Source organism: Aythya marila (assembly GCF_965140915.1).
Source record: "Aythya marila genome assembly, contig: HAP1_HAP1_SCAFFOLD_591, whole genome shotgun sequence".
Classification (NCBI taxonomy): domain Eukaryota; kingdom Metazoa; phylum Chordata; class Aves; order Anseriformes; family Anatidae; genus Aythya; species Aythya marila.
The window spans coordinates 25189-35373 of NW_028137246.1; the positions used below are offsets into that span (position 1 = coordinate 25189).

At 42.0% G+C, this 10185-nt stretch overlaps 1 protein-coding gene across 1 annotated transcript; it reads left to right on the plus strand.

Annotated features, from left to right (window-relative positions):
• Positions 1–1426: 1426 nt before the first annotated feature.
• On the plus strand, positions 1427–6859 carry LOC309890972 (chromodomain-helicase-DNA-binding protein 1-like; the record flags this gene model as incomplete). The annotated part of the gene is made up of 5 exons (XM_082785375.1): positions 1427–1605; positions 1766–1862; positions 2632–2689; positions 4487–4697; positions 6599–6859. Coding segments are annotated over 5 exons (708 nt in total), but the record flags the coding sequence as incomplete, so codon positions are not given.
• Between the last annotated feature and the right edge of the window lie 3326 nt (positions 6860–10185).

Here is a 10185-nt window from a genome sequence, read left to right on the forward strand (position 1 = left end):
AGAGGGTGGTGAAGGAGGAAGGCAGAGTGACCCAGGAGGATACAGGGGTGGTGAAGGAGAAAGGGAGAGTAAGCAAGTAAGGAAAAATATCCTCCCCTTTCCCCTCCACAGATTGACTCTCTAATGGAGAAAAACAATAGGTATAATTGCTAATAGTTCCCAAGATGCTGTTTCCAAAGTACAGAGTCCACGATGTTACTGAGTATAAATACCAAGTTAGAGTCATGACCAGATATCTTATCGTCTCATAAGCCATTGCTATAACACTTAGTACCATAATGGTCTGAAACCAGGGCCCGGAGAGGAGAAACAACACTACAGAGAGCAAATACGGAAAATAATGTACTATAATACTCAATTTGGAAAACGGGCGCAGCAGAGTTGTGATTAAAGCAATCAGCATCATGACAAGTGACTATTAAGCAGGTCTAATCCTTCCACCAATTTTAGTTTAACACACTCTGATCAGATCTGCCGTTATCTCAACCTTTCGGGCCCCACGTTGGGCGCCAAAAAGACTGTCGTGGTTTAACCCGACCGGCAGCTAAACACCACGCAGCCGTTCGCTCACCCTCCCCCCTCCCTCTCTGGGACGGGGGAGAGAAATGGAAAGTGAAGCCCGTGAGTTGAGATAAAGACAGTTTAATAAGACAGGAAAAAAATAACAAAAATAATAATAACAATAATAATAATGATGATACAATGGTGATAATACGAAAGTAATAATAGTATGTACAAACAAGTGATGCACAATGCAATTGCTCACCACCCGCTGACCGATGCCCAGCCTAACCCCGAGCAGTCCGGCCCCCTCCCCCCGGCTAGCCACCCCTATATATTGTTTAGCATGACGTCAGATGGTATGGAATACCCCTTTGGCTAGTTTGGGTCACCTGTCCTGGGTCTGTCCCCTCCCAGCTCTTACTGCACCCCCCAGCCTGCCCGTTGGCAGGACAGAGCAAAGGCTGAGATGTCCTTGGCTTAGTATAAGCACTGCTCTGCAACAATTAAAGCATCGGGGTGTTATCAGCACTCTTCTCATTCTAAGCCAAAACACAGCATTCCACCAGCTACTAGGAAGAAAATTAATTCTGTGCTAACTGAAACCAGGACAATGCATTATAATAATTCTTTTCCCTTTTATTTTTTTTTATATTAAATTAGTGTTTTATTTAATATCTGTGTTGCATATAATCTAATGTATATAATCTAGTATAAGAATAAATTTTCTACTTGATTTCAAATACTTTTTTTTCCAAATTAAACCTCTTGTAAAACTAAATGTAATGGGCTGTGAGTGAAGTCTTTTTCATTTGGCTTAGATCAGTACTGTTTTTGCCTGTATAAATAGCACAGTAAGGGTGGGTCATGTTTTAGATTTTTTTTCCCCTTTGAATTAATGTATTTCTTTTTTTCCATTTTACAGTGCAAAGAAAGAATGAGGCCTGTCAAAGCAGCATTGAAACAACTGGATCGACCAGAGAAAGGCCTTTCTGAAAGGGAACAGCTAGAACATACTAGACAGTGCCTAATCAAAATTGGGGACCATATTACTGAATGTCTAAAGGAGTACCCAAATCCTGAACAAATTAAACAATGGAGAAAGTAAGTTATTCTACAAAATTTTTATTGGAAAAAGGAAAATCCATAATATGATTTCAGTTTACTGAAGTAAAGTTGAAATAATATAAGTCTGCGTTCTCTTGTATTGTACATGAAAAACTAATATATGGAAGAATTATAACCTCTCTTTCTTTCTCCTCAGAAACTTGTGGATTTTTGTCTCCAAGTTTACAGAATTTGATGCCAGAAAGCTGCACAAACTGTATAAACATGCAATCAAAAAACGCCAAGAATCTCAGGTAATACTTTAAAACTCTCTCTATACAAATATGTATTCTAATTATTATAACTTTTTTTAGATTATCAATTTAATAGATAGGATAGAGTTAATTTTCATCTTAGTAGCTGGTAGGGTGCTCTGTTTGGGATTTAGGATTAGAATAATGTTGATAACACACCGATATTGTAATTGCTGCAGAGCAGTGCTTACACTAAGCCAAGGACTTTTCAGCTTCTCATGCTGTCCTGCCAGCGAGGAAGCTGGGGGTGCAGCAGGAGCTGAGAGGGGACCGACCCAGGACAGCTGACCCAAACTGGCCAAAGGGATATTCCATACCATCTGATGTCATGCTGAACAATTAATATGGGGTGGCTGACCAGGGTGGGGGGAACTGCTGCTCGGGGATAGGCTGGGCATTGGTCAGCGGGTGGTGAGCAACTGCATTGTACATCTCTTATTTTGTACACATTGGTAGTAGTAATACTATTATCATTATCATTATCATTATTATTTTCTTTTCTTTTCTGTTCTAATAAACGGTCTTTATTTCAACCCACAAGCTTTTACTTTTCTCCAATTCTCTCCCCCTTCCCACTGCGGGGGGAGGCTGTGTGGTGATTAACTGCTGGCTGGGTTAAACCACAACAAAGGAACAATAACAAAATGATTACTTGAAGTGTATTTTTCTGTTCATTGTAAACTAGTCTATTTTGTTAGGATATTTTCTGAAGAATTCAGATGCAACTTTGGGATTTATCAATTACAGTTTCTGTACTTGTCTCTTTCAGCAACATAATGATCAGAACATTAGCAGCAATGTGAATACACAAGTAATTAGAAATCCAGGTAAGAAATCTTAAGTGTATTCTTGTGCTATGTACCTTAAATGTGGGATGTAAAATGAAATAAGTTTTAAAAATGTTTCCTAGAACTCCCATATTCCTCGATATAATAGGGATAGGCTGTCTTGGCATAACTTCACTAATTTGCTGATGAAATTCAACTGAGCAGAGACTGAACCTGGTACTTCCTGATTTTAGTAGCAAGTTATTTGGCCGTTCTTTTAAAATAAATAAAAAGCAAATATTTGTATTTAATTTTGGCAAGGGAGAGAGGCCTACTCAAAACTTGTAAACTTCTTGGAGGCTCTGTGCATATTTGTAGCAGTTGTAATGTCACCATGACTTCAGGAAATATGGGATGTCTTTTATTGTTGACAAAATCAGTTTTTCTATGCTCCCACACTTACCTTCTTTTAATACTTATTTTTATATCATGTCATGTAAAACTTGAGTATGTTATCATTGGTTTAAAATGAACATAATATGTTTCATTAATAAGTTGTACCTTTAGAACTGACGTTCATGCTACGGCTCTCTCTCCTTAGAGAGGAACTTCCAACCATTCTGTCTAAAAGTGCACTGTTGAAGGCCTCTACTCACCTCTCATTTGGACCACACTCATACTCTCCATTCAGTTTATAAGGCTGAAAAGCTTAGCTTCTCAGCCCTACATATTCCTAGCTTGCATGCCTTCTATTTACTTCTGAGGTCTCTCTGAGTTCACTCACATTAGTGCATTTGTCTTTAAACTGTTTAGATCTTGTTTCTGTCAAATGATACTGTCATTTTCATATTGCTTTAAATCTGACAGGTAGAAATGCTGTTTGAATTAGGTGAAGAAAAATGTATAGTGTATAAGACTTCCTTATAGAATCATAGAATCATTAAGGTTGGAAAAGACCTTCAAGATCATCTGGTCCAACCATCACCCTACCACCAATATCACCCACTAGACCATGTCCCTAAGCACCACGTCCAACCTTAAACACCCCCAGGGATGGTGACTCCACCACCTCCCTGGGCAACCTGTTCCTAAGTCTGACTACTCTTTCTGAGAAGAAATGTCTCCTAATTTCCAACCTGAAACTTCCCTGGTGCAACTTGAGGCCATTCCCTCTAATCCTATTGCTAGTTATCTGGGAGAAGAGGCTTACCCCCAGCTCCCCACAACTGCCTTTCAGGTAGTTGTAGAGAGCAATAACGTCTCCCCTGAGCCTCCCTCTTCTCCAGACCAAACAACCCCAGTTCCCTCAGCCGCTCCTCAGAAGACTTGTGTTCCAGACCCTTCACCAGCTTTGTAGACCTTCTCTGGACATGCTCCAGGGCCTCGATGTCTTTCTTGAAGTGAGGGGCCCAAAAGTGAACACAGTACTCGAGGTGCGGACTCACCAGAGCTGAGTCCAGAGAGATGAACACCTCCCTGGTCCTGCTGGCTACACTATTCCTGATAGTAGCCAGGATGCCATTGGCCTTCTTGGCCACCTGGGCACACTGCTGGCTCATGTTCAGGCGAGCATCTACCAACACCCCTAGATCCTTTTCCTCTGCACAGCTTTCCAGCCACTCTGTCCCAAGCCCATAGCATTGCATGGGGTTGAGGTGGCCAAAGTGCAGGACCTGGCACTTAGCCATGTTGAACCTCATCCCACTGGCCTCTGCCCTTCGATCCAACCTGTCCAGGTCCCTCTGCAGGCCCTTCCTACCCTCTGGCAGATTGACACTCCCCCCCAACTTGGTGTCATCTGCAAACTTCCTGAGGGTTCCTTTAAGGCTTATAACCTTTGTCTACTTTATTAAACAGATGTTGAAAGAATTAAAGAGAATACAAACCATGATGACAGTAGCAGGGACAGTTATTCTTCTGATAGACATTTGTCACAATACCATGATCATCATAAGGACAGGCATCAGGGAGCTGCTTATAAGAAAACTGACTCTAGGAAAAGGCCGTATTCAGCCTTCAGCAATGGAAAAGATCATAGAGAGTGGGATCACTACAAACAAGACAGCAGGTAAGTTGCTTCAGCTATTGTAAAGTCTCTTAAGAATTCCCTTCCTGTAACCTGCTTGTAGTAAGCAACAAAGTGTTTTGTTTTGTTTTGTTTTGATTAATACAGAATTGCAAAGAAAGCTCTCTAATGCAGTTCTGTTGAATTGACATAATTGTAGTTCTTACCGTGTATTCAGTAATACTAATATACTGGTGTTTTGTTTGTTTGTTTCAGATACTATAGTGATAGTAAACATAGGAAGTTGGATGACCACATGAGCAGAGATCACAGGTCAAACCTAGAAGGAAGTTTAAAAGATAGTAGGCCTTATTCAGATCACCATTCCCATTCAGACCACAGGATGCATTCAGATCCCTGTTCAATTTCAGAGTACAGCCATCATAAATCTTCCAGAGATTATAGGTACCACTCAGACTGGCAAATGGACCACAGAGCTTCTGGTAGTGGCTCAAGGTCACCATTAGATCAGAAGTCTCCTTATGGTTCAAGATCTCCATTTGAACACTCATCAGATCACAAAAATACACCTGAACATACATGGAGTAGCCGAAAAACATAACAAAGACTGACATTTTCTGGACCTTCTTTTAGCCATATACAGTAAGCTAACACAGTAATTGCCTTATGTGACTTGAAAGACTGGATATTCTATCAGTAACAGTATTGTTACTTCTTCCCAGGATGCAAGGTCTGTTATCCCAACAAAAGAAAAATATTTTTGTATTTAAAGTTTATGCTGCACAGTGCTGCAAATGTTGTGGCACTTTTTCTCTTTTTTTATTTTTATTTTTTTATTATTTTTTTTACAGGGACCTCAACACTATCCCATCAAGACTGGATCTTATAAAACTGTTTTTAGGCTGAACACAGTTTAAATTGTTTATAAATGAATTTTTAAACACTGACATATGGTCATGTTTCAAGAAGGAATGAGGAGTTTGCTTTGTTTTCTTAGTAAAGAATTCTCACTTTCCAAAACTGTATGTTTACATTTTACACTGCAACCACCTTGCCACTTTTCATAACAAGCTCGAATATTTAAATTCTTTATCTATAACTGTAACATAGCCAGGATTTCTTCTGTGATCAGTTGTAATAATGCCTTTTTACAATAAATAAATGAAAATAAATCACTGCAAATTAATTAAATTAACTTTTTTTTTTCTCTTGTTCCTTTCCCCACCAGCTCAGGCCTTCTTGTCACAAGTATGAAAAAAAAGTCAGTGTGCTAATTCTTTTTAATAAAATATCTTGATGAAACCACTGCTCAGAATGTAGAAATGGGGAAAGGGAACATTTTTATTCCTTTTGTGCCCCTTTTTTATTTGATAATTCAGATACATTTTTGTTTGTTTGTTTGTTTCTATTAAACTGTCAATATCGTGATTTGTTGTAATGAAATGATGAGAAATATTGAATTAAATTGTGTTCTGGAAAGTTTTTTTCCGGTCCATTAGTTTTAAAGGAGGAGTGTTCAATATCTGAACACTTAAGAATCAAATTAGCCAAAATTTATTGTACATCCATTTGTTTTCCCTCTTAAAATGGGCAATAACATCAAATGTGCTATGCAGCCAGATAATATTTTAGAAGATTTGAATTACTTTATTAATAGAATTGTTACAATGCACACTGATTGTACATAGATCACATCTATCTGACAAATTAAATTTAAACTAAAAGTGTGTGTGGGCTCTTGTTTTTAGCTGGTATTTTTCTACAGTGTACGTTTCTCATATTTAACCATAAAAATATTAAACTCTATGTACTAAATTTTAATACACAACATAATTAGGGAAGATAAATGTCTACACTGGCATGTGGTTGGAGCTACTCTGTTGCTTCAGTTTTTCTTGTTTTACAACTTGTTGAGCATTTTTTCTGATTAACTGTGTTTACAGGAACAAATTGACAAATCTGGTGGCCTTCTACGATGGGATTACAGAATTGGTAGATAAGGGAAAAGCAACTGCTGTCATCTACCTGGACTTGTGTAAAGCATGCAGTGCTTTCTCACGCAATATCCTTGTCTCTAAATTGATGGACGCATCACTCAGTGGCTAAGGAATTGGCTGGATGGTCGCACTCAAAGTTGCAGTCAGTGGCTCAATGTCCAGGTAGAGAACAGTGATGAGTGGTGTCCCTCAGGGGTGAGTATTGGGACCAGTGCTGTTTAACGTATTTGTCAGTGACATGGATGGTGGGATTGAGTGTAACCTCAGCAAGTTTGCCGATGACATCAAGCTGTGTGGTGCAGTCGATGCGCTGGAGGGAAGGGATGCCATCCAGAGGGACCTCGACAGGCTTGACAAGTGGGCCTGTGCAAACCTCATGAAGGTCATGTGTAAGGTCCTGCACCTGGCTCAGGGCAATCCAAGTACAAATACAGACTAGGTGGAGAATGGATTGAGAGCAGCTCTGAGGAGAAGGATTTGGGAGTGCTGGTTGATGAGAAGCTCGACAAGAGCAGGCAATGGGCACTCGCAGCCAAGAAAGCCAGCTGTATCCTCAGTTGCATCTAAAGAAGCATGACCAGCTGGTCAAGGGAGGAGATTCTCCCTCTCTACTCTGCTCTCGTGAGTACTGTGTTCAGCTTTGGGGCCCCCAATATAAGAAGGATATGTACCTATTAGAATGAGTCCAGAGGAGGGCCACGAGGATGATCAAAGGGCTGGAACACCTCTCCTATGAAGACAGGCTGAGGGAGCTGGAGCTGTTCAGCCTGCAGAAGAAAAGGCTCTTGGGAGACGTTATAGTGTCCTTCCAGTACTTTCAGGGGGCTTACAGGAAAGAGGGGGATGGCCTCTTTGTCAGGGCATGTAGTGATAGTGTGAGAAACAAAGTTGTATTTTTGCAATAGCAGGTGTTTTTGCAGTGTAAAATTCCACTAACCTTGCGTATTCAAAAGTGATTCTGCAGGCATAACAGAGGCATAGCAGTGGGGAGTATGTAAAGCAGGTAAGGGGAAGGTCCCACTATCCCACGATAAGGAGGATAGCTAAGAAAAACAAGATGAGCAGTGCCAAATCAGTTAAAAAAAAACCACAGGCCTTCTAACCATGAGATAAGAAGGAAAAAAAAAGGAAAAGGAGAAATTAACGGTTGGGCAAATAAAATTGTACATATATGGTATAATAATAAAGGTCAAGTAGTTTGTGAACCTGTAGTACTCAGCTTATGAGGAAACAGGGGAGGAATCAAGCATCAGGTAATAGGGAATATAAGGTTATGATATACTTTTGCTGTGCACTCCTGCTTGCAGAACATCCACCATTGCAATTGCGAATAAAAATGCTACTTCACTGAGATCCTTGCCTGAACCTGTGTTATTGGCTACAGATTGTTTCTCACAAATTGGGGGCTCATCTGGGATCCAGTAACCTTCTGGGGAGCCCCATTACCACCGCAGCAGGATGGCACGCCCCACTGATTTCAGCGGTCCTGTGCCTTGGTGATGGTGGTACTGCAGAGAACTGACAAAGGAACCGAGACTGGTTAAGAAGGCAGGATCGGTGAAGAATTAGGGAAGAAAGGAAGGTAGGCACTCCGGTTTTGAGAACTGACCCGGTAACTCTGTGCACAGACTGAGGTAAGAAATATTAAATATTGCCTTGGTGGTCAGGTAAGACTCTTGTGTGAAGTGTGATGGGGATGTACTTTTGTATGAAGTGAGTGTGGAGTCCCAGTCCCTGATTCTGTAGCTCTGTCATGGGTGTGGCCGGAGATGTACAAAGCGAAAGTTAAAAGTGAGAAAGGAAGAGTCTTGGGGAAGTCTGGAGTACGGTACCCCCTTGCACAGTAAAGTGCTTGGCAGTACACCCCCATTTTCTAGAACTGGAATGTTAAATCTGACAGGTAGAAATGCTGTTTGAATTAGGTGAAGAAAAATGTATAGTGTATAAGACTTCCTTATAGAATCATAGAATCATTAAGGTTGGAAAAGACCTCCAAGATCATCTGGTCCAACCATCACCCTACCACCAATATCACCCACTAGACCATGTCCCTAAGCACCACGTCCAACCTTTCCTTAAACACCCCCAGGGATGGTGACTCCACCACCTCCCTGGGCAACCTGTTCCTAAGTCTGACTACTCTTTCTGAGAAGAAATGTCTCCTAATTTCCAACCTGAAACTTCCCTGGTGCAACTTGAGGCCATTCCCTCTAATCCTATTGCTAGTTATCTGGGAGAAGAGGCTTACCCCCAGCTCCCCACAACTGCCTTTCAGGTAGTTGTAGAGAGCAATAATGTCTCCCCTGAGCCTCCCTCTTCTCCAGACCAAACAACCCCAGTTCCCTCAGCCGCTCCTCAGAAGACTTGTGTTCCAGACCCTTCACCAGCTTTGTAGACCTTCTCTGGACATGCTCCAGGGCCTCGATGTCTTTCTTGAAGTGAGGGGCCCAAAAGTGAACACAGTACTCGAGGTGCGGACTCACCAGAGCTGAGTCCAGAGAGATGAACACCTCCCTGGTCCTGCTGGCTACACTATTCCTGATAGTAGCCAGGATGCCATTGGCCTTCTTGGCCACCTGGGCACACTGCTGGCTCATGTTCAGGCGAGCATCTACCAACACCCCTAGATCCTTTTCCTCTGCACAGCTTTCCAGCCACTCTGTCCCAAGCCCATAGCATTGCATGGGGTTGAGGTGGCCAAAGTGTAGGACCTGGCACTTAGCCATGTTGAACCTCATCCCACTGGCCTCTGCCCTTCATTTTTGGATGGGCAGTCGGTCTGGGTGTGTACTGACTTCCTGGAGAGAGCACCGTGCCTGGTGGAGACCATTGCAGCCTAGCTAACAGGAGGCTGTCATTACAAGAGGTGTTTTTATGGGCGGTGGGGAAAGCTCTGCCCTTCCTGCTCGCCCTGCCTGCGTGAACTGCCACGCCACTCCCTTCTGACGTGCCACGCCCTTTTTGCCCACCTTGGTGATGTCATCTTGTTGGATGTGCACCCATGTAACTGTCTTGGTAAATGAGGGCACTCCCATCTATGCTATACCACTCACTGTGAATAAGACAAATGTGTGGCAATTAGCAAACTCAAGCAATGCTAGTATCTCTTCTCCATCAGATTCCCTCCATCCCTGCATATCCTACTGAAAAGGAAAATCTGTCATGTATATACTCAGTTAATAGGAACAATAAGGAGAATGCCACCCAGGGATTAGATGTACCCCAGCTCAAGAAGTATATAGACGTATTAGAACAAGTCCAGAGAAGAGCCACGAAGATGATCAAAGGGCTGGAACACCTCTCCCTCCAAGGCAGGCTGAGGGAGTTGGGGTTGTTCAGCCTGGAGAAGAGAAGGCTCCAGGGAGACCTTAGAGAGGCCTTCCAATATCTAAAGGGGGCCTACAGGAAAGCTGGGGAGGACGTCTTTGTCAGGGCGTGTAGTGATAGGACAAGGAGTAATGGCTTTAAACCAAAAAATGGTCGATTTAGATTAGATGTTAGGAATAAATTCTTTACTATGATGGTGGTGAGGC